General features: G+C 40.4%; 1 protein-coding gene across 1 annotated transcript; it reads right to left on the bottom strand.

Moving 5' to 3' along the window:
* Window positions 1–1,573: 1,573 nt before the first annotated feature.
* On the bottom strand, window positions 1,574–24,727 carry mmp14a (matrix metallopeptidase 14a (membrane-inserted)). Its single transcript, XM_062065984.1, has 10 exons — window positions 24,368–24,727; window positions 4,704–4,852; window positions 4,515–4,637; window positions 4,129–4,436; window positions 3,894–4,055; window positions 3,672–3,811; window positions 3,447–3,585; window positions 3,230–3,380; window positions 3,037–3,152; window positions 1,574–2,977 (listed from the first exon to the last, which is right to left on the bottom strand). Exons 1-10 carry the CDS (start codon window positions 24,443–24,445, stop codon window positions 2,661–2,663), a joined length of 1,683 nt encoding a protein of 560 aa, XP_061921968.1. The 5' UTR covers window positions 24,446–24,727; the 3' UTR covers window positions 1,574–2,660.
* Between the last annotated feature and the right edge of the window lie 870 nt (window positions 24,728–25,597).

Here is a 25,597-nt window from a genome sequence, read left to right as displayed (position 1 = left end):
TGATGCTGGTTATGGGGCATGTGTTGATCTGGTGTGGGGTGCCTATTTTCATGACCACTGTTTTTGAGCTATTGAGCTGCAGGAAGTTGATGCTCATCCATGCCTTCATCTCCTCCAGGCAGGTGGTGAGAATGGAGAGGGGCGTTGGAAATGAGGGTGAGGTTTGCATTGTTTGCAGGTAGAGCTGTGTATCATCAGCATAGCAATGGAAGGAAATTCCATGCCTGCTGATGATACGGCCAAGGGGTAGTAGATACAAGGTGAACAGGGTGGGGCCGAGGACAGATCCCTGGGGTACACCGCAGGTGACAGGCAGGGTGCGCGAATGTGAACCTCCCAGGGAGACATATTCTGACCGACCGGAGATGTAGGACTTGAACCACGTATATATGTGTATATATATATATATATATATATATATATATATATATATATATATTGAGCATAGCTGTACAGTAAGATACCAGTTTCAGATCCGATCCCACTGCTCGTTGGGATAGCTGTAGCGAATGCTACAGTGAACTTCGCAAGATCCGTCCAACATCCGATGTCTTAATCCCTGGCATTAGCTAATAGTTCGACAGACAACAGTTCATAGGTTGGAAGAAAATGTGTGTGAAGGACAGTGCTGTGAAGAAGAAATGGGTGATATGCATTGAATTAAAGAAATAAATCATCCAAAAAATATCACAGAGGTGTGCGTGTAGCAGACTTCGCCGATTATTGCACTTTACAATCTGTACCATACTGAGGCAGGAGCTATTATAACGCCAGCCGAAGGCGTTAAAATGATTTTTCTATGAAAATATGGAAAATGCTGATGGTATGTTTGATGGGGAAGGAGCTCGCAGAAGGTATGTTATTGGAACTTTTAATCCTTTCAATTGGAAACATTGATTCGAGATATGAGTATGTCAAAGCACCACTGTACATTGCTATTGTAAGGCTTCAAACAGGATGTTCATCTCAGTGGCCTAGTGGTTAGAGTGTCCGCCCTGAGATCGGTAGGTTGGAGTTCAAATCCCAGCCGAGTCATACCAAAGACTATAAAAATGGGACCCGTTACCTCCCTGCTTGGCACTCAGCATCAAGGGTTGGAATTGGGGGTTAGATCACCAAAATGATTCCCGAGCGTGGCCACTGCTGCTGCTCACTGCTCCCCAAGGGGATGGGTCAAATGCAGAGGACAAATTTCACCACATCTAGTGTGTGTGTGACAATCATTGGTACTTTAATCTTTAATCTTAATCTTTTTAGACGGGAGGGAAGTGGCTGCTGAGTTTAAAGTACCGTTTGCAGGTCGCAACAGAGACTGGAGGAGTATGCATTTTGGTGAATATTTAAAAAACAAAAGAATCAAATGTTGTGAATTTTAGTTAATTTGCTCTTGAAACATTATGACTTTTTGCGCCCACAATTATATCTTTAGAATGTGCCGCGGGTCAATAAAAAATAAGCTGTGGGTCACAAATGGCCTGCCTCAATACAACACAGAGTAGCGAATTCCTGTATCATTGGTGTGCAGTAAAAAAAAAGAGCAAGTATCAAGCACAACATGGAAAAAAGGCATGTAAACAATCTCATTCACTTTTATTGATACAATCATCATTATAAATATAATTACCATTATCATTGTTTTAACTCAACTAATTCACCTTCAATTTGCTTAAAAAAAAAAAAACTAAGAAAAAACAGCACCTCGTGTTCATAAATAGCAATGATCAATATTGTGTGCTAATGTCTGGATAAGTACATTGATCCGCCTGATTCGATCCAATTCACCGTAAACTGTAAACCACTATTTTAAGTCATTGTCTCGCTATGCCTCTGTCCAGCAGGACTCCTAGCGACAATGTACAAATGTAGAAAAAAAAATAAACGAGGAGACAACAATAATAACCATAACCATACTTATAATAATAACATAACGGCAAAGATAATTATTACAAAATTGCACCGTATTGTTGAATGTTTCTCACACATGCACACAAGCAGCGCTGCTTCTTATTCTACCATTCTAATGCACTGGAATGAAAACATCCCTTCTTATTTGTTTTTTCCCTTCTAACTGCTTGCACAGAAAACAACAACAATAAAAATGTCTGTACCACATGGACAATCTATGCAACGTCTCCAGTCGTGCCACGCCTACACCTGTGGACACAAAGTATACAATTGTATCTCTGCATTTCATTCATTGGACAAACGCTGAGGTTTAACATTTTGACCTAAAATACTGAACTTTTATCAAAGTAATATTATGGACATGCACGTTTGTAACACCCTGCTTAGTGGTAGGATCAAATCAAACAACAGGAAAGGTAACGCGGCCAAAACAAACCGATTTAAGACCTAAGTTAGTCTCGGAGTCGAACAGCTGTTCAGCCGCAGTTGTCCAGTTGGGCGAGGAGGCGTGTTTAAAAAAGGGAAGTCATTGTCTTGGTTTAGAGTGGAGCTTGTAGACTTGTTGTTCATTTGTGACACATGTAAATAGTTAACGTACAAAAACACCTGATTTCACCTTCTACGCACTGTAGAACACCACCCAACTATGCGGACATCCCTATCATCCATCTTCTCAATGCTCGCTCCATTGTCATCCATCCGGTCCCTTGTTCTCTCACTGTGGGTCCCTCTTGTGTGGTATCGCTCCCCTGGTTTTAGACCTTGTCCAGAAGGGATCTCTGGCAGTAGAGGAGACGTCGTGGTGTTCCGTACTTTCTGAAGAACAACAGCACCCCCAATGTGGCCACCACCAGCACCAAGAGGAGGATAGGGATCACCACAGCGATTGGCCCAATTCCGCCCTGTGCCTCGTCCACCTCCAGGATGATCACCTCTTCACGACCCTTCTTGGGCTCCTCCGCCTCGCATCCCATCCAGTCGCTTAGCACAGATTTGGGATAGCCCGACTCCACCTTCATGTACTGGTTGTTGAACTTCCAGTACTTGTTGGCTTTGTAGAAGTATGTGTATGCTGAAGGAAAGGACGACAGATCAGTTGTTTTCTTAGACCAGAACTTAGATCGAACTCACATCCATCCTCGCTCATGATGGCTGCCTTAATGTTGTCTGGTGCGCCACTCCACATGCTGATTGGCTTCGGGTAGCCGCTATCCACAGTGCGAGTCCTCTCGTTGAAGCGGTAATACCTGCAAGTGCCGCAAAGGTGCACATATTAAGAAAAGTTTGGAAGGAAAAGGTAACCGATGACGAGAAGATTTCTCACTTAGTGCTTCTGAAGAAGTACGTCTGTCCAGTGGGGGTGTAAAAGAGAGCTGCATCCATTCGGTCTGTTGGGAGACCCGTGCCCATGTCCTTGAGATTCTTCGGGGAGTCCTTTTCCATGGTGGACTCGCTGAAGACCCAGTACTTGTCACCTGGAGATGACACACAGGATTGGCTTCCCAAATATGCTCAAAGGTTTACATGGCGTAGAGCTTTACCCTTAAAGAAGATGAATTTGCCATTGTCCCTCTCGTAGGCGGCGTTGATGTTGGAAGGCAGGCCCTTCCAAAAGTGACTGATGGCCATGGGGTAGCCTGGCAGCACCTTGTTGTTGCGCACGCGCCAAAACCAGTTGTCCTAAAAGGTCCATCAATTGACATTAAATAAAGTGTTTGAATGCATGAGCCAGGAATCAATGGTCCTTGTTTAAGTATTTAGGGCACCTTAAAGACAAACTTTTCTCCTCTGAGGATTGCAATGGTGTCAAAGTGTCCCTCACAGATGTCTGGACCATGCTCCGGTCTCTTGGGGTTGGTGGCCTTCGTGGGTCTAGGCGGGGGAGGAGGACCCCCGGTTTTGGTCCCTGTAGGAAAATTAAAGGAGTATTAATTTGAAAATTAACAAATAATTGAGTTGTTATGATGAAAATTGTTGTGCAACACTACCGTAGATGGTTTGGATGCCTCTGCGGTCGTCATCAGGAAGCTGGAAGTTCTCCGTGTCAAACCATTGATAGAACGGGGCCATAATGGCGGAGGGGTTGTTGGAGTGCTCCAGACCCAGGGCATGACCTAACTCATGGACCGCCACCAAGAATACGTCATTCCCTTCAATACAAGAAACACATAAGGTGATGTTCTTTCTTTGGAAAACATTCCCAAATGCAAAAATGTATCTTACCCCCTTGGTCAACGTTCCCTGTCGTCCAGGGCTCTGCGAGGTCAAAGTGCGTGTCTCCCCCAATTCCCTGACCGGGGAAGTAGGCATGAGCCAAGAAGCCGCCCTCGCCATCAAACGGTGTGCTGTCACCGTGGAAGCCCTCGGAGAAGGAGAGCATGATGTCTGCATACTTGTCCACCTTGCCCCGGATGTGACTGTAGGGAATCTCCCTGAAGGTGAGTGGGATGGCGATCTCCCACACTTTGAAGGCTTTGCGGATGGCTTCGTAGGTGGCGTGTTCGCCAACTTTTGGCGTGTAGTTCTCTATACTGTAGAGGGAGGATGCCAGAGAGGAGTTTTGAGACCTGATACAAACATAGATAACAATACCGGCGTGGAATTCCTACCTGAATGTCACCTCAGACTTGTCCCACTTCAATCCCTGCACCGCATATCGCTTCCTCCTCAGGTTGCTTTTCAGCTCTGGCCCAAACTTGTCTGGAACGCCACACCTCGGACGAGTCATGGCCCTGGAAAAATAATGGTTGAAATAACATGCCTACGCGGATGTGGACCAATTTTCTTGGAGGACTCACTCTAATGTGTTGGAGTCAATGGAGCCAGTGACAGTCAAGCCGTAGAACCTTTGCATGGCTGTGATCGCTGTCTCCACGGACTGCGGTGAACGCATGGCTTGTGCTCGGACGTCACCAGGAGGCAGGTAGCCATACTTCTGCAGCCAGGCCTTCAAAACAAAGCAGTTATTCCTTTAAAATCTGTAATAATAGCACTTATTTAGCTAAACTGTTCAGAGGATAGGGCGATTATTAAAAAGGGGGCGATATTTGGAAAGAACTGTTTGAAAACTTCCCAACCTTTTTTTAAAACTATTATTTATATATGTATATATGCAAGGAGTCATTTTTTTAACTTTGATAAAGATTTGGATTGCATACAAACGTGGAAAGGAGAAAAACACATTTTAAAACGCATATATACAGTAGGTAGATAAGGCTTGATGCGGTGGAACCACAGACCGGATAAAAATAATAATAATAGATTTTATTTGTAAAAAGCACTTTGTATTGAGTAAACAATCTCAAAGTGCTACTGTGTATTAAAAAAAATTAAAAATAAAGAAATAAAAAAAGATAATAAAGAAATAAATAGAAATAAAAACTAGAACAGCCAAATAGCTATAGCTAGTATGCACATATCTAAAAAAAGGCTTTTTTAAAAAGAAGGGCTTTTAAGCCTTTTTTAAAAGCATCCACAGTCTGTGGTGCCCTCAGGTGGTCAGGGAGAGCATTCCACAGACTGGGAGCGCCGGAGCAGAAAGCCCGGTCTCCCATTGTTCGTAGCTTTGTCCTCGGAGGTTGGAGGAGGTTAGCCTGTCCGGAGCGGAGCTGTCATGTGCAGGATTTGGGGGTGAGTAGTTCTTTGAGGTAGAGGGGGGAACAGGAAGCCAGTGAAGGGATTTGAGAATTGGGGTGATGTGGTCATATTTCCGCACTCTCATCAGGATCCTAGCAGCAGTATTCTGTAAGTACTGCAGCTTCTGGGTGTTCTTGCTGGGGATCCCGACAAGAAGCGCGTTGCAGTAGTCTAGACTGGAGGAGACAAAGGAGTGGACGAGCCTCTCGGCATCAGAGAGAGTGAGTGAGGGGCGGAGTTTAGCAATGTTCCTGAGGTGGTAGAAGGAGGTCTTGCACAGTTGTTTTATTTGAGCCTCAAATATGCTTTGGAGTACAAACGTTTCATTCACCCATTGTGTGCTTCGCAGAGCAGCCATTTTGTGCCTGGCAGCACATCCATCGATCGCCAGTGCTATTTGTTTGTCAGGTCAGTGTTGCATGCATAAGCTACTGCAAGTACTACTTTGTGTGCTTTTAAAGTGTTTTGATAGACAATGACGGACAAGCGATGTGTTGTTGGAAATATCCAGGATGTATCCGCAGCGTTGTTGATACTGCCTCCCCCTTCCTTCCGCTGCACGCCAAGAATATTAACTAACAAGGTCAAGTTGATTTTGTTTGTATTATCCCTAATCATTGTAGCAACCTGGCTGTTAAAGTTAAGGACCAAAGTGCGTGTGTCGACAAGGCGGCTGTAAATTAGAACAATTTAGCTAGTTGTTGTTATTTTGACTTATTTATTAAATAGAGTTAAATATTAATTAAGTATTAATGAGTTAAATTAAATATAACCACTAGACCTACTCAGTGGCCTAGTGGTTGGAGTGTCCGCCCTGAGATCGGTAGGTTGTGAGTTCAAACCCCGGGCGAGTCATACCAAAGACTATAAAAATGGGACCCATTACCTCCCTGCTTGGCACTCAGCATCAAGGGTTGGAATTGGGGGTTAAATCACCAAAAATGATTCCCGGGCGCGGCCACCGTTGCTTCTCACTGCTCCCCTCACCTCCCAGGGGCTGATCAAGGGCGATGGGTCAAATGCAGAGAATAATTTCGCCACACCTAGTGTGTGTGTGACAATCATTGGTACTTTACTTTACTTACTTTAGAGCGTTGATCCATCACCTTCTTGTTATGTTTATTTGATATAGACCTCTGCATAACGCTTTACATTGTGTTCAAATTGTACAAACATTTTCTATAATTACAGACTTTTATACGCCATTACTAGTATTTACATTGTTTCTTATGGAGAAATTTGCTTTAATATACAAACTTGCCTACTTACATACCCTGTTCAAGAACCAGTTCCGTTCATTAATCAAGGCTCCGACTGCTACATTGTGGTTAGCAATTAAATGAATAAAGGCTTTAATTGAAGCACTTATGCTGACATGCATTATTTATGACAGTAATGTCTAACCCTGAATTAGTTAGGACTATGAGTATGGTTCCTTTTTCTTACTTAGTTTTTTGAATTTGACATAAAAAGGTAGACAAAACAGAAGACACCTGTGGGGATTTAGTAAGGTCCTGTAAACATTCGGTACATGTTTGGACGGTTGGGACAGCATTATTGCTGAGGGAAGAAGTGAAGTGAATCATCATTTCAAGCCAAATTAAACACATCTGAGAAATCTTTAGTCACCGTGACCCACAACTGTAGTCCAGACTGCCTCTGCCAAAGAAAAGTCACAATGCTGGAAAAAGTCATGTCTTTTCTCTCACTGTTACTGGGTCAAACACAAGCCTGTTTATTTTTGCACTTGTTTTCCTCTACTCTTTCAGGCGGCTGACCGACATTTTGTGGGCGAAGCTGCACAGTTCCATTTACCGTGTCACTTGTACATACTTTTATTTCATTTTATCCAATGAAGACTTCTATTGTTTCTGGTGTATGTTACTAAATATTAGGGGTGTAATGGTACACCGCTAATATAACGGTATTTGTAATCTGATTTGTTGTACCGATTTGCCACATGGCACACAATAAGTAAGATGCAGGAAATAAAACTCCCTCATCCATCACGTGTCGACGCCATAAAAAATACATTCCAGCATTTCGCTAGTGGGAGTCATGGCTTTTTTGTCGTTAAAATGTCCTGTTTGGGAACACTCGGCCTTAAACGGACAAAGACAAGTGGATAAGATGAAAGCAGTGTGTTTTGTTACTGTTCAGTAGAGATGGGCTGCAAGCTGCAACTATAATGCTGCATAGATAGATAGATAGTACTTTATTGATTCCTTCAGGAAAGTTCCCTCGGGAAAATTACAATTCCAGCAGCAGTGTACAGAATTGAGATCGAATTTAAAAATCAAAAAGCAAATAATGGGGGTGTAAATGGAAATAAAATAGAAAATATTACAATAAGAATAACAATAAAAAGCAACAATAAGAATACAAATATAACAGTAAAAATAAGAATATAACAAGAGAAACTAGGCAGTAGTGACCATGTTATGAAAATGTATTGCACTGTTAATTGCACTGTTGCACTTCAGCAGATTTATTTCCTCAAATAAAAAAACAAATCACACTGTGCAAGCTGTTCAACTTTGTTGCTCTTTCCTTAAAATAAATGTTAAAAACCATTAGATGTTGTACTACCATGTTTTCTGGGACTGCTCCACCATAAAGGACTATTGGAAAGAGATACACCAAGCTCTACAGGATATTTTCAAACGTGAAATACCCCTCGATAGTAAAACTTAGTTTTTTGGACATGTACCTGCAGGATTGGCTGAAGAAAGATAAACACTTAATGAATATCCTACTGGTGGCTTGTAAAAAGACCATTACTAGGAAATGGATATCCCAGGAGAGCCCAACTTTGAAGCAATGGATGGAAACAACAATGGACATATATAAAATGGAGAAAACTGCCTTTATTAAGTATAAATTGGAGAAATTTACTTCATACTGGGAAAATTGGGTCAACTATGTCACGCCCCATAAACCTGACTTTAATTTTTCGAATTAGTGATTGTACTGCAAAAAAAAAAAAAAAAAAGGGATTACTAATATATATAGGCAAGGCAAGGCAAGGCAAGGCAAGGCAAGGCAACTTTATTTGTATAGCGCTTTTCATACACAAGGCAGACTCAAAGTGCTTCACAAACAACAAAGTGAAATGAAAGAAAATAAAAGCAAAATTAAAATGCAGACAATAAAAATAAAAACAGTGCAGACGTTAAAAGTTAAAAGATTAAAAGATTTAGCTGAAAGCTAAGGTGAACATAAAAGTTTTCAGTCTAGTTTTAAAAGTAGTCAGAGTTGGGGAAAGTCTGACATCTTCAGGAAGTTTATTCCAGCTATTTGTTGCAAAGTGACTGAATGATGCTCTCCCTTGATTTGAGTTTACTCTGGGAACCGCTAACAGATTGGTCTCAGAAGATCTTAGTGATCTAGAGGGCTTATATAGTGGGAGCATATCAGTGATATACTTGGGCCCTAGACCATGTAGTGATTTATATGTGAGCAGGAGGATTTTGAAATCAATTCTCTGATGTACAGGGAGCCAATGTAAGGATTTAAGAATTGGTGTAATGTGCTCACATTTTTTGGTCTTTGTTAGAACTCTAGCAGCAGCGTTCTGAACAAGCTGTAGCTGCCTGACAGTTTTTTTGGGAAGACCTGCAAGGAGACCATTACAATAGTCTAGCCTACTGGTAATAAAGGCATGTACAAGTTTTTCAAAGTCTTGAGCTGACATGAGCCCTCTAAGTCTTTTTACATTTTTGAGGTGATAGTAGGCCGATTTTGTTACTGATTTGATGTGACTGTCGAAATGTAAATCAGAATCTAAAATAACCCCAAGATTTCTGGCTTTATTTGAAGTTTTCAGGGACAGTGATTGAAGGTGTTGGACGACTTTAAACCTTTCTTTTTTAGCACCAAAAACAATTATCTCAGTTTTATCTTCATTTAGTTGTAGGAAATTTTGGCACATCCAGTGTTTGACTTGCTCAATGCACTGGCACAGAAGATCTATGGGGCGATAGTCATTTGGTGATAGCGCTACATAGATTTGGGTGTCATCGGCATAGCAATGATGGTCAATGTTATTATTTTGCATGATTTGTCCTAGTGGGAGCATATAGATGTTAAATAAAGTCGGCCCCAAGATTGAACCTTGGGGGACTCCACACGTTACGTTGGTTGGTTCTGATACAAAGTCACCAATGGAAACAAAATAGTTCCTATCTTGTAGATATGACTTGAACCAGCTTAAAACTGTGCCTGAGATCCCCACCCAGTTTTCATATATGCCTATGTATGTATGTATATATATGCCTATGTATGTATGTATATATATATATATATATATATATATATATATATATATATATATATATATATATATATATATATATATATATATATATATATGTGTGTGTATATATATATGTATATATATATATATATATATATATATATATATATATATATATATATATGTGTGTGTATATATATATGTATATATATATATATATATATATATATATATATATATATATATATATATATATATGTGTGTGTATATATATATATATATATATATATATATATATATATATATATATATATATATATATATATATATATATATATATGTGTGTATCTGTTTATATTTTATTTTATTTCTGATTATTATTATTATTATTATTATTTATTATTTTTTGTTTTGTTTATTTAATCGATGTATTTGTAGATATTACTTTGTTTTTTTTGTTTCTTTCTTTTTTGGGAGGTGGTATGGGTGGGATATAAAAAAAAATATCTTGACATTTAGGGCAGACAATAGATATAAGATTTATGTGAATATGATGTAATGGATATGAATGTCTGATGCTGGATGTCAATAAAAATAAAATGAAAAAAAAAAAAGATGTTGTTTTATAATTATTTCATTTTTTGTCACTGGAAAATTTCCTGATCACAGTTTGCAGTGCAGTTCTTTATTTGTTTTAAAAATCTTTAATGCTGTTTACACAAAAGACGAGCAATTTTATGTCTTGCATGTTCTTCCCTTACTGTACCCAAAATGAATCTGTCCTGAAGTCAGTTTGGACTTTGTTCATTATTTTCCCGTCTTTGGTATCATTTATTGTTCCGGATGCTCTTGTTTTAGTAGCGTTTCCTGTTTGGGCGACTCGCTATCCATTGTCATGTTCCACACCTGTTCAACATAGTTAATTAGTTCTATTTAGTTCCACCTTGTTCCTCCTTCCATGCTGTTTCATTATCTTCTGTATGCCACGGTGCTGGTTTTGATCTACTTGAGTCCCTGCATGACTTGTATTGTTTTGACTTTTTTCTGATACTTGAAAGGGACGTCCTGCTTGCATTCTGTCTGCCTTCTTTGCATCCTGGGATCACGCCAACAGCACCCATGCGAGACTGTGGCCGAACCGAATTGAGACCCTAAAATGGAGGTACGTATCAAACGTCATATACTTTCCTACCAAATATGGTTTAACTTCTACTACTCTTGATGTTAGGCTAATACTGTTGTCTCCCTCTGCATTTGTTCATCTCCACAAATCCCTTAAATGTGCCTTTTCGCTTATGCCTGCATGCATTCTTGCTTCCACCGCAGCTCTAGATCACGGAATTACCCCAAATTCCTACTTTAGCGTCATCCCAACCTCACAGTCTGCATGGCCACGAGAGCTGCTTTTCTCCTCAGAACTGCAGGAGCATGTGACTGGGAAGATGGATGGATGGATGGCACACATGGCTACTTGTTGGTGATGTGGCAGTGCGTGAGGGCGGTACGAGAACAAGGTTCACTTATACTAACAGACTGGCAGCGTCTCTCTCTCTCTCTCTCTCTCTCTTCCACACTGGTTTTCTCCCACATTTCTCTGGATTACTTCAACATTCTCTTGGATCCAGAGAGCTGCCCCTGTCTCCATGTGCTTCCTTCTATAAAATATGGCTCCAATCCCACTCCTCTACTTGGGACGCCAATGGTCGCCCCCAGCCTCCGTTCCCATCCCGAGCAGCCGCCATCAAAGCTTCTATTTATTGAGACTCGAACATGGCTGCTATTGTTGGCCATGTGGGGCCGGTGGGCTGGCAGCGGCTTGGGTAAACACGCTCCTGAGAGTGCGCAGTGTGTTGAAATGTGTGGAACACCGGTCATGTGATGTTAAGTGGTAAGCCAGTTAACTCCCTGTGACCTTGCAATGTGACATCCTGACAAGAAATCCTTATCTGCAGCTATCTGCATCCCAAATGGCAATTTGGCTGTGATTGGGTGTATTATTCTACCTTTTTACGGCTTCAGGAATATATTTTGGGCATGGCCAAAGGTGCAAACCATTCGTGTTAATTGCACCTTGAGGAGCTATACAAGAGCTGTTCAACTAAATTGTCAGGGGCTGGACTTTTTCCTTCACTATTATTCCAATTATTGATACCATTCATTCAAAAATGTTTGACAAAATGGATAATAAGCTCACAAATTAAGACGAAGAAGCACTAAGTTAAAGCTATAAGATATGACAAGGGTGCGTTTCGGTTTTTAAGGACCGAGTGCAAAAACGCCACTCAAAGAGCCGCTATGTCAGTGTTTCTTAACCGTAGGGCGCCCAAAAATGTGTTGTGTCTCAGCTGTGGTCTGTATGGGCCGCAGTGGTACTCAGTTGTAATACCCTTTTCCACCACTTGAACTTAAAGTTAAAGTACCACTGATAGTCACACACACACTAGGTGTGGTGAAATTACCCTCTGCATTTGACCCATCCCCTTGTTCCACCACCCTGGGAGGTGAGGGGAGAAGTGAGCAGCAGCGGTGGCCGTGCTCGGGAATCATTTTTGGTGATTTAATCCCCAATTCCAACCCTTGATGCTAAGTGCCAAGCAGGGAGGTAATGGGTCCCATTTTTATAGTCTTTGGTATGACTCGGCCGGGATTTGAACTCACGACCTACTGATTTTGTGGCAGTATTGAGAATATCATCCATCCCATCCATCCATTTTCTACCGATTGTCCCTCTCGGGGTCGCGGTGGGTGCTGGAGCCTATCCCAGCTGCATTTGGGCGGAAGGCGGAGTACACCCTGGACAAGTCACCAGTACATCGTAGGGCCAACGGAGTTAAACAACATTCAAATTCACATAACAAACCAAAGTCTGGAGCTTAAGTCCTAAATATGTTTTTTAAGCGCAAAAATGATGACTAAAGTTGCTGTATTTTTTTTATTTGCATTTTTTATTTTGACATTTGAGTGAAGGAAAATATTCATTATTATTTCATTTTATACAAAATTAACATGATTGTATGTGAATTTATTTTTTGTCAGTTATTTATAAGTCTCTTCTTATGCAGTATAATATATGGTTACTATTTATTGTTCTAATCAGCCTGACCTAAGCCTAAATTAGGTTGATGTGTTAAATAAATAATAATCTTTGTGATTAACACATGGTTTCATATAATTTGACAAGGTTGTAAACTAAATGGGTTAAATATAATTATTGAATATGATTACAATTAAGTATAGGATTGATCAGTGATAATATTTGAGTAGGCCCCTGGCCCCTCTGTAGTGGAAAAGTTGGGCCCCGAGGTCAAAAAGGTCTGTGACATAGCACTCTGTTTCAAAAGTTCTAATCAAAATCTGTAACAACTAAAATATAGAACAAATAAGCACAGTTTCAATGCTATATAAAGCTATGACAGGACCATTTGTAATGCTTCAAAAATGCTAATCAAAGATCCTCAAACTGGGACCCACATTTTACAATGGTCATTAAGTCGCGACCCACTTTCTTTTAAAAGGGTTATATTATCTTTGTTTTTCTACAGTTAAAACACTTCCTTGTGGTCTACATAACATGTAACTGTGTTTCTTTGGTCAAAACTTTGCATATATTATGTTTTACAGACCGTTTGACCCGCTTTCTAAACGTCTCTTTAGGATGCGCCGTTTTAGTGGCCGGTCTTATTTACGTACCTCCACTTTGACCGCGTCTTTTCCCCGTCAGCTATGTCGTAGTTTTTTAGCGCTTCTGTATGAAGACGGATATACATTTGAACTATGCACTACTTTTGTATTACAAATTGCAACAGCTTGGGATGCATGTGCATGTACGAGCCAGTCTGCCCCACAACAAGAGGATGGAGAAAAGGAAGGAATTTACTGACTGCAGCGTTTGACTACAATGGCATACTCGCGCAAAACTCTTCGGGTGAAACTTTACCATACATGGAGATATCAGCTGATGTAACACTTGGGGAAAATGTCACAAATTTAGCAATTTTTAAGCAGCCCGTTTGGAGGAAGGCAAGATTGTTTTGTAAATATCTCCGCCATGCCTCCATGGATTGATTTCAATTTTTGGTACCAATAAATTAAAGATTAAGATTAAAGTACCAATGATTGTCACACACACACTAGATGTGGCGAAATTTGTCCTCTGCATTTGTCCCATCCCCTTGGGGAGCAGTGGGCAGCAGCGGCGCCGCGTATAACATCTGCACTTTCTGAGTGCTTTTCTGGATGTTTTGTTTTGGACTCTTGTCCACACACAAATATATAGCTTTTTCCTTAATAACTGAGCATGAATGTAATAACAATTGACACACGCAATTGTTTATTGCTCTGCTGGAGAAGAGTGGGGATTACTCAAAGAGTGGCTTTATATTATTGGGTTGTAGCATTTGTATTTGTTGTGGCTTTTGCAATCGTGCTGTAGCTGAAGATCGTTGTGTTGTGGCTTCATGTTATTGTGTTGTGGCGCTTGTTGTGACTTTTCTCGGCTACCGTAGTTGTTTAATAAGATGAGAGTAAAATCAGGAGGTCAAACCACTGCTCATCATACCAGACCAGATCTACTCAGTGGCCTAGTGGTTAGAGTGTCCGCCCTGAGATCGGTAGGTTGTGAGTTCAAACCCCGGCCGAGTCATACTAAAGACTATAACAATGGGACCCATTACCTCCCTGCTTGGCACTCAGCATCAAGGGTTGGAATTGGGGGTTAAATCTCCAAAAATGATTCCCGAGCGCGGCCACCGCTGCTGCTCACTGCTCCCCTCACCTCCCAGGGTGGTGGAACAAGGGGATGGGTCAAATGCAGAGGACAAATTTCACCACACCTAGTGTGTGCGTGACAATCATTGGCACTTTAACTTTAACTTTAACTTTAAAAGGTTGGTTTGCACTACCAATAAGTTAAAGATTAAGATTAAAGTACCAATGATTGTCACACACACACTAGATGTGGCGAAATTTGTCCTCTGCATTTGTCCCATCCCCTTGGGGAGCAGTGGACGGCAGCGGCGCCGCGTATAACATCTGCACTTTCTGAGTGCTTTTCTGGATGTTTTGTTTTGGACTCTTGTCCACACACAAATATATAGCTTTTTCCTTAATAACTGAGCATGAATGTAATAACAATTGACACACGCAATTGTTTATTGCTCTGCTGGAGAAGAGTGGGGATTACTCAAAGAACAGAAAACTTGCACATTTGTTTAAAAAAAACCAAGGCCTTATTATTTCTATGGAATGTTGTGACATTTGAACAGACTCGTACTTTAGGAACTTAAATTATATAAATTAAATGTAACCAAGTAATATATTCAAAACGAAGAAATAACATTTACAACAAATTGTCATATTTATTGCACAAAGAGAATGTGCAAAAACACAGACTGGATTTGTTAATACTCATAATTCCTAGGGTTTGTGAATGCAACCTCCCTGGCTGTAACCATCATTGGTGCATAATGAGGAAGTCTTGTCAATGTGTTGTTGTATTTGGGGCTCTGCAATGCCAGCAGTGTTATTAAGGGATGCTGTTTTGGCGCGTTAGGGCTGACAAAGTTTAAAAAGAGTGACAGACTCTGTGTGCTTGTCGGGACGCTATATTGCTTACAATAAGTGACTTGTAGAATATCACCGTGAAACACTTGTTGCAGGTGGCTGAGTTTGCATTCATTTAACCCTGAAATCAGGCACCAACAGCTACTTTTTTTCTGTGTGGTTACGACAGTTTACGTTGCCATTAAGTAAACCGGGTTTCGGTGCCCATCCCTACTCAACGGATGATCTGGCCGTCACAGATGAACAGAAACACAGTTGTATTTTGTATTCTATGGGTCAAGACTAGTACTTAAGATGTATCTATAAATAGATAAATTAGGTTAATAATTAACAACCTAAAATATATTGTGTTCATCACCTTATTGTTTGTGGGGGTTTTTCCCCATCATATATTTCAACTTGTGCAATCTAGGCCTCCCGACTGTGTTAAGGTCATCTTGCCCTTACATTTTTAGTAACAGGAGTCCTATGGAGTCCTTCATGGTTGATTGTCAACCGTCGTTGAAGCATTCACTAATCAGAGCGCTACAGATGAGGGGCGTCTCCCTTAACGCTACTGCCATTGGTGGCATGTCAACCCATATGGTCTGGCTTGGCTTTCCCTGTATCAACATTTTTGGGCCAACAAAATCAAAGTGCAAATAAGCGACAAAATGGAAGGGGTTATTTTAAGCTGAGGAACCCATTGACGATTTCCAAAGGCCAGGATGGAACATAAGAGCTTTAAGAGCCAGGCCTCTTCTGGACAGAATAAAGCAAGGATACCTTATCCTGTAAAAAATAGGAACGTTTTTCATTGATAAGCAAATGATCCTTTATATGGACTGTTGTCAATCGGTGTTCCAATTTGTTCCTGACAAGCCATACCTTACAAGCTTATTGTTTCTGTTTCTGGTCTGATGCTTGGCTTGCTAGTCTATCAAGGAAAGGATAGTCTTGCTGATCACAGGTCTTGCAGTCTTGCACTTGGTTAAAACTGCTCCCACCGATAGTCACAAATAGTTGAAAAGAATAGTGTGTCAGTGATAAAAGTCAGAAGAAGTCAAAGTATGCTGACCACAAAATGGTATGACACCAAGTCAGTGACGATGGCTTTTACTGCACATGGGAAAGAGGCTGATGATGTCTGCACCAGATGGTCAAATAAAGACAAAGACCAGGTCCCGGTGAGATGACCCTCATAAAGGAGTACAATGACAACATGGGTCGTGTGGACCTCTGTGATCGCCTGCTGAGATTATATTGTGTTACTAGAAGAACCAAGAAATGGACCATGTGCGTCTTTGATGTTGCCATCACAATTTTCTGGATGCACTACAAGTCCGACAGCATAGAGCAGGAGTGTTCAAACTTTTTAATTGGGGGGCAAAAATTTGGCGGACTGCATGCAAAGTAACTATATACCAGTGACGTGCGGTGAGGTTCATGGCTGGTGAGGCACTGACTTCATCACAGTCAGATTTACAAACATATGAACCCTAAAGAGTATCTTATTCACCATTTGATTGGCAGCAGTTAACGGGTTATGTTTAAAAGCTCATACCAGCATTCTTCCCTGCTTGGCACTCACCATCAAGAGTTGGAATTGGGGGTTAAATCACCAAAAATTATTCCCGGGCGCGGCGCCGCTGCTGCCCACTGCTCCCCTCACCTCCCAGGGGGTGATCAAGGGGATGGGTCAAATGCAGAGGACACATTTCATTACACCTAGTGTGTGTGTGACAATCATTGGTACTTTAACTTAACTTTAACTTTACACATACAAACTGTAGCACACAAAAAAGCACATTTAATAAAAAAAACGTTATTATGGTCTTACTTTTACTTATAAATGAAGTCCATGCGCCGCTGTTGTGCAGGATTAATGCACCCCCGCCATAGAATGCACCCCCTGACGGGAGTGTTATATCAACTAAAGCCCACACTTAAACTTTCCACGTGCAAGATTGAATCTATTTAAAAAAGTTATTTATTAAGAAGACAAAAAGTGCAAAAACAATAATGTTCGTGTTGGAGGAGTTGTGAATGAATGAAATATGAAATCCGTGCTGCAGTCTGCAGGTGTACCTAATGTTGTGGCCCAGCAGTCATTCACAACTCCTCCAACACGAACATTATTGTTTTTGCACTTTTTGGCTTCTTATTAAGTAACTTTTTTAAATAGATTCAATCTTGCACGTGGGAAGTTTAAGTGTGGGCTTTAGTTGATATAACACTCCCGTCAGGGGGTGCATTCTACGGCGGGGGTGCATTACCCAGCACAAGGAGGCGTGGTTACTGCGAGCCTCAGCCAGTGCGTCTTCGCAGCCATTTTATGATTGCTCAGCACAAGAAATACGTTACATACATACAGTTGTTGACAAAATACACTGTACATTATATACCTCAGCTAACTAAACTATGGAAATGTATAATATAATTCATATAGCAATACGGTCTCACTGCACAGCAGGCCAGCAGTTAGCCGAGTCCACAATCCATGTTGAGGCACAACGCAGTGACGTGCCTCAACTGGCTGCTGATCACAGCAAGTCTCTTCTCAGTATTTGAACGGCAAATGTGAAAATTCAGCGATTTTGAATAAAAATAATTTAAAACTGGTGAAGTTAAATGGAAAATAACTTTATAATATAATCACTGGATACATATAACAATTTAATTTTTTTTTTTTCTTTTTACATTTTTTTTCTTTCCATGATGCACGTGAGGCCCCGCCTCACCTGCCTCCCCTGACTGCACGTCACTGCTATATACACACACACAGATATATATGTATGTGTGTGTGTATATGTATGCGTATGTGTATATGTATGCGTATATGTATATTTATATGTGTGTGTATATATGTACATATAGGAAGTCAGTGGAACTATCTTGCAGTGTTTTTACTCAGCCGTATTCTTTAAACTATATGCAGTTTATTGTTGTTTATTATTTTTTTACAAACTTAATTTTCGTATGTGAAGCTACGAGAAGTGGACAGAATCCTTTTAAACGTATTTACAGAGGAGTATAAAGTAATTTCATCTTACTACTCTGAGACTTTGTTGGGTACATGTGACATAAAGGAGACAACAAACAAATGGAACCAAGGCAAATCCCATCAAATGTTCAGTTTTTACTTTGTTAGATGCTGTAAAAATAGTCAGTGACATGCCATTTGTGTAGTTATTAGCCTTAACCCGAATGAACCGAATGCTAATGCTAACAATTAGCTAACGCTAACTCCGATGTTTGTGTTGTTGCCGTAGGATAAACATTGACATTTACTCTTTATATATTGTTATTTACAGCTGAAATGGACCAAAAGGAATTGTCTGACCCCGATGAATTCATAATTTACTGAGAAGACGACTTTCTGACTGTTGGACACTGAGGACAAAAGCCTGACTTTTTATGAACAATTCGGTACACTTTGTTTCTAAATGATATCGTTTTGTATATTATGGTTTTGTATTTCATTTACTTACACTTTCGTAAAATAAATATGACCTAATATTCTCTATTTACATGGTATCCGTGTGGAAATATGCGAAAACCACGTCATCAGCCTAATTTGTATAAACTACCCTGAATTGTGAAATGTGGTGAAAACACAAACCAGACACTTCTACAAGAATCTTTAGTTCCAGGAACTACAGGTTCCAGAATCTTAAAGTTCCTGTAGTTTTGGTGAAAATGGCCTATTAGTCTATAACTAGAAGAAGCCAAATATATGACAGGAGGCCTTGTCTGTTTTTAAGGACATGCTGTAAAAGCGCCAATCCAAGATCCTCTATGTGACAGAGGGCTTTGCTATACTGAAAAAGTGCTACTTAAAGATTTATATATGACAAGACTACTTTGCTGTTGTCTCCTGCTAGTCGAAGATAATCTACTCTCTTTAGGAATCAGGGAAATGACACCACAACTAAGCAAAGATGGTGAATGTGAGGAAGGGGTTAAAGAGGAAAAGAAGGTGTTTGGTTACAGGAGGGAAGGTAAAGATATTAGACATAGCAGCGGTAGGAAAGAAAAGAGAGCGAGCTTGGAAGTATCGCTGAATTTTAGACAGTCAGTTGTTCCTCTGCCTGTGCCAATGGAAAAAAAAAATCTCTCACGTTTCTTTAAGATCTCACATTACTTTTGCTTCTTAGCCCCAGCGACCCAGTTAACTAAAACCGCACCAAGTAGTTTGCCATCAGGTTCCCATCAAGGACGAGCTGCTGGAGTATTTGTGAAGTGACAGACCATAAGGACAGCTTCTTTGATGCGAACATCCAGCCCAGATAACGACAATTGAATCCATATGGTTTTAAGGCCGACTAGTGTTTTAGACCTCCGTTTGTTTTCACTGCTACCCGCTTCCTTCACTCGCAGGATCCAGCTAAGCACTTTATTAAACAAATAGGCAGAAAACTGAGTGGAAACAGCTCCAGGAGAACTTTCAGAGAAATATGGAAGTTTCGTGTCTCTCGTGATGGCGTTTATGGGAATGCCCTGATGTTGAGAAACCACAGGATTCTGCTAATTTCAGCTTGTTTGTGCAACTTTGGATAATGTTTCCACCACCACAAACTAAGTCACCGTCATCATCACATGCTTACACAGGTGATGCAATAGTGTGGGATGTCTAGAACCCTTCTATCACGCAAGAGGATCACACTATATTAGACACACTACCACTCTTAATCATGGCTTTTTATTAGGTTGTAAAGATTAATCGATACATCAATTTGTATTCCTAAAATTCCACTAAAGTACATTAATCTGTGCTCGGTAAATTGGCCTTCTGTAAGATAGGTATCGATTCAACATTGTTTTAGGCAATCTATCGATTTTATCGATTACTAGACAAAGGAAATCATTAAAGTTAAAGTACCACTGATAGTCACACACACACTAGGTGTGGTGAAATTGCTCTCTGTGATTTAACCCCCAATTCCAAACCTTGATGCTGAGTGCCGAGCAGGGAGGTAATGCGTCACATTTTTATAGTCTTTGGTATGACTCGGCCAGGGTTTGAACTCACAAACTACCGATCTCAGGGCGGACACTCTAACCACAAGGCCACTGAGCATGTATTAGTTTTAAGAATGGCAGACTTTATTAAAGTTTAGCAGTTTTAATGATAAGGACGTTAAACGTTACTCAAATCTGTCTGTCAAGTCGGCTAAACAAGTACGGTGGGTAGCTTCAGTGGCCGAGAAAGGGCACAAAAAATGCAAAGGCCACAAGACAATAAGATAAAGCCATATAATAAAGCCACGACACAACAACTTTCAGCTACAGCCCGATTGCAAAAGCCACAACCAATACAAAAGCCACAACACAATGATATGAAGCCACAACACAACTTTAAGCCACAAAGGACGCAACGGACACAACAGAAGTGACAGCGGAGAAAGCTACAGCATAGGACCGAGTGACTGAGGTGGAAGGTTGAAAACGGTGTTATGAACATAGTGTATTATTATTGAAAAGGTAAGTGTTACTTATGACTGAAAAAGTGGTCGCACTTCACCTACTTTTCCAACTTCGTTCGTGACGTTTTCAACTTTCAAGCATGTGAAATTTTGGCGAAAAAACATTCATTTTCGTATCACAATATCACTTCAAAAAATGTCAATAAAAATACGATCTAAAGAAAATGTGTTGAAAGCTCGCCGCAGGTGCTCGCTGTTCCTCTTGCCTAAACGCTGCACTGAGTTGTAGGACGGAGAGACGATCAGAGCTCCGAAACAAGCTCGCCAGTTAACTAACCATCGAGCGAGCTGACTTGTTGTCGTCTACTTTGCTTCTAATCATACTTAGATGATTACAATCCAAACGGTTAGTTCCAAACCAGTTGTATTTCTAGAGTATTTATTAGTAGACTGAGAAGGTATATTTTTGACATGACAGATTTTTAACAGAGGTCACAACACAAGAAGTATATCACCCGAGGGGGCGTGGCTACAGGATAGTTGCCAAATGGGAAACTTTTTTTCTTAGTTCTCTGCATGTATGGTATAGAGTAGACTTTTCCATTACATTTGAAATGATATATATATTTTAAAAAAAGATAAAATATTCTGTGGTACACTACATGGGACATTGTAGGTGTCAAAAAGAACGCCAAAAAAGGTTGGTAGATGTGAATAAGTCTACAGGTAAATTGAATTGAATGTAGTTTGGATTTTCTAAATGTTCTTTCGGGGTTTATGTGGCAGCACTTTGTGCTGACAAAAATGGCCTCTTTTTCCCTCTCATCCCTGAACTTTCCTTCTCAGGAAGTTGGTCCGTTGCCTAAACTTGACCCCCTGTCACTTCCGTTGCGTCTTGATGTTGTTGTGTTTTGGCTTGTAGTTGTTGTGGTATGGCTTTATATTATTGGGTTGTAGCATTTGTATTTGTTGTGGCTTTTGCAATCGTGCTGTAGCTGAAGATCGTTGTGTTGTGGCTTCATGTTATTGTGTTGTGGCGCTTGTTGTGACTTTTCTCGGCTACCGTAGTTGTTTAATAAGATGAGAGTAAAATCAGGAGGTCAAACCACTGCTCATCATACCAGACCAGATCTACTCAGTGGCCTAGTGGTTAGAGTGTCCGCCCTGAGATCGGTAGGTTGTGAGTTCAAACCCCGGCCGAGTCATACTAAAGACTATAACAATGGGACCCATTACCTCCCTGCTTGGCACTCAGCATCAAGGGTTGGAATTGGGGGTTAAATCTCCAAAAATGATTCCCGAGCGTGGCCACCGCTGCTGCTCACTGCTCCCCTCACCTCCCAGGGTGGTGGAACAAGGGGATGGGTCAAATGCAGAGGACAAATTTCACCACATATTTTTGATATTATTTTATGTTGAAAAACAACAGTAAAAGTGGCAGGTAAATTGACTGTTAAAATGTTAATTACTGTACTTTTATCGAACATTTCTTAAATGTTGAAAATGAGACCAGAAAAGGTTTCCCCTTGTTAAGTCAACCTAAAGTGTTGGTTACACTTTATTCAAATAAGATGTGAATGCATTGGCCATTAATTGTTGTTTACTTGCTTTTTGTATCCATAATTTATTCTTACATAATTCCCTTACAAGAAAAAAGAGGATTATAGGTAACTTCACTTGCAGTGTCCAGTATCCACTATTTTATTTCACTGAAAAGTTACTGAATCGCTTCAGATCATATCTTTCCAAATAAACTATTATCGTCCTCTGAATCGTATCGGCAACTCCAAATTTTGATTCGAACAGAATTGATGTTAAAATCAATCGTCACACTCCTACTTTTGATCAAATATAACAGGGAATCAACTGGCCAAATCTGGCCTAGGAATAACACTATACTGGCCCCCGAGTTCAGTTAAGAACTTGGGAGACAAACATTTGAGCAGCAAATTCCTAAAAACACTAACATGCTCCTGTTGTACAGAGGAACTTGGACCACGGTAAACACATTGTCAGATCCTTGCATTGACACTGCGGTCCAAACTTGTGATTTACATAACTGATGTGTTCCTCAAGGCACCCCTTCAGTCTCCTTTTTGGCAGCGACACGTTTTTAATAATTGTGATTTCTGTAACTAAGGTGTTGCTGTAGCTAGTTTACTTCAGATGCAGTCAGTAGTCATTTGTTTAACTTCTTTAGATACACTAGTGTTCTTCAAGGTACCGTTTTAAGTCCTCTATTTCAATTTTGAGGCTATTTAACTGGTGGCCCGCGAGTTCAGTTAATACAAATTACAATTTTGCAGAAGATTTTTAAAAACATTCATAGAGAGGATTTTTGACTAGCATTTTGCAGACGGTCCTTAAAAACATCAGAGTGGTCAATCAATCAATCAATCAATCAATCAATCAAAGTTGATTTATATAGCCCTTTATCACAAGTGTCTCAAAGCGCTGCACAAGCCACAACGACATCCTCGGCTCAGATCCCACATCAGGGCAAGAAAAAACTCAACCCAATGGGATACAATGAGAAACCTTGGAGGGGACCCACCCTGGGCGACCGGTGCAATGGATGTCGGGTGGATCTAGTTAATAGTGTGAGAGTCCAGTCCATAGTGGTCCTGTAACTCTGACAAAATAAATAGTCTACTGTAGAAAACTCGGGTTCTTTGGGAATTCACAAAGTAAGAATAATAGTGAAAGGACAAGTCCGGCCCCCTCTGTCTTTAGCGTCCTGGAAATATGGCCCCCAAAACTATTTCATTGAATGTCCCTGATATAGTGTTATAAATAAAAACATGTCCCGTCACAATGTTTGTCATGACTTCTTCTAAAGTGTCCACACTGTCCTGCAGGCTTGAGTCACACGGTGTGGTCAGTGACCCGCATCCTGCATCCTGCGCAGCCGAATGAAATCCGTGATTCAGTTCCTGTGCCGGCTTTGAAACAGAGAAGCGCCTTCAAGCAACTGCTGATTTACGGTAGCGCATCAAACATCGCATAGGAGGTGAACCTTGTGGAACTTTACAGGACTTTGCTTCTTAGGTTTAGTCTGCAAGCACTCTCATGAGACGTGTGTTTCAGGGTAACAGTTTGCCATGCGGCTCACAGTCGTCTCTTGTGTGTTGCGGGCTAATTGGGCCGGGGAAACAAATTTCCGCAAAGTAAGAATATCTCTCCTGTAAGAGGGCCGTGGTCCCAAAAAGTTGGAGAACTCCATAGTGCACATTGAAACCACTAAAAAAAACAACCCTCCCTTTTTCCTCGGAACAAAGCAAAGCCACAGGATATTTCCCCCTCTGGTTGAAGCATCTTCTTAAACATGTCAGGACAAGAGAATAGAGCTCGCTGGTGCGACAATGGAAAGGCAATGCAAAGGCGGTGGTGAAGAAGCCAAAATGTTATGGATAAGTTATTTGTTGTAAGAAAATATTTTTTGGGAGAAAGAATAGAAGTTGTTTCTGGCGTCCTCCTTTTGCAGGATGTGTTTTTATTTATTTATTTATTTTTTAAGAAATACAACCTTTTTGGAAATGTACATATAAATGGAAAATAATGTTTCACGCTCTTAGTGTGTAATAGCTATGAACACAGGACTTACCTCTGCTCTCAGCACATCAGCACTCACGGAAAAGCAATGGAGGGCGCAGGCCAAGGTGACGAGCAAGAGGAGCACCATTCTACTTGCAGAAGAGAACACAACTCACTGCACAAATCCTGACGTCTTCACAGATGGCACAAGGGAAGAAAAAAAAAAGTCTAACGTGTTATCAAAATGACTCCGTAGCTTTTCAACTTCTCAAAGACTGAAGTTAAATGCAGGGGAAAAGTCCAATTTAAGAGGAAAACAGCCAGCAGAAGGATGAAATCATACGGCACATCTGTTGTTTCTTAACTTTGTTCCCCTTTGCTGTTGTCTACAGTGTGTGTGGATGTGGTCCCAGAGAAGGTTTATCCTTTGGGTCCCTCCTCCAGATGTTTTTCCCCCTCGTGTTTTTTAACTCCATCCTTGCTGTGTGACGCGTTGCATATATGGTCCTTAAAAACAGCAAAGCACTTTTGGTAATTTACGGAACTTGTGTGAGCCTATGGCTTTACATTTTGTTACACATATATATTTTGCATTCTATTTGAGTTACTTTAATGAGTTTACAACCCCCCTGGTGCTGTTTTGTACTGTTTGTCTACTTGTTTTGTTTATTATTATTTCTTGATTGTTTGTAAATGTTGCAGATTATGAATAAAGGTTTATAACCCCCCCCCCCCCCCCCACAAAAAAAAAGGAAAGCAGTTTTGGGGAATCTTTGGCTATCCATCCATCCATTTTTCTACCGCTTGCCCCGTTCTTTGGCTATTTGTCCTTAAAAACAGCAGATGTTCCTGTCCTAAAAAGATAATCGTAAAGCCCTAATTAACCGTAAATAAACATCTCAAAAGTTTTAACCTCACAAACTTAACCGTGGCACTCAAAACTGCTTATTTCAAACTATTTTTGCAACTGGAAAACCGCAGTAACTATGAATAGACGCATAGTGACACCTAGTGTTGAGTTGAGTTTGTGTTTATTTGGAACATACATGCATACAACATGATACATCCCAATTTCCAGTTTCTCTATTCAATATGTTCGAAAAGGAGTAGGAAGAAGCAGAGCTTATTTAATCGTACCCCTTTTCCTTTACATAGCAGTTGCTAAAACTTTTGTTCACTTCATGTTCTCAATTTATTCACAATATACTCCAAAAGTAATAATACAAATAAATAAATAAATAATTTGTGAAGAAAGTTATGTTTCATATGGTGAGATGAGTAAGATTATCTAGAAAATGAA

The sequence above is a fragment of the Entelurus aequoreus genome, linkage group LG12 (genome assembly GCF_033978785.1).
Source record: "Entelurus aequoreus isolate RoL-2023_Sb linkage group LG12, RoL_Eaeq_v1.1, whole genome shotgun sequence".
NCBI classification, from domain to species: Eukaryota; Metazoa; Chordata; class Actinopteri; order Syngnathiformes; family Syngnathidae; genus Entelurus; species Entelurus aequoreus.
This window is presented reverse-complemented; position numbering and strand designations above follow the sequence as displayed.

Excerpts from the sequence above, each read along its gene's own strand:
- mmp14a (XM_062065984.1), bottom strand. The coding sequence starts at position 24,445 with ATGGTGCTCCTCTTGCTCGTCACCTTGGCCTGCGCCCTCCATTGCTTT. Across the intron at positions 4,638-4,703 it reads ATTGACTCCAACACATTAGA|GGCCATGACTCGTCCGAGGT; the intron begins GTGAGTCCTCCA and ends TTATTTTTCCAG. Across the intron at positions 2,978-3,036 it reads CATCATGAGCGAGGATGGAT|CATACACATACTTCTACAAA; the intron begins GTGAGTTCGATC and ends CCTTTCCTTCAG.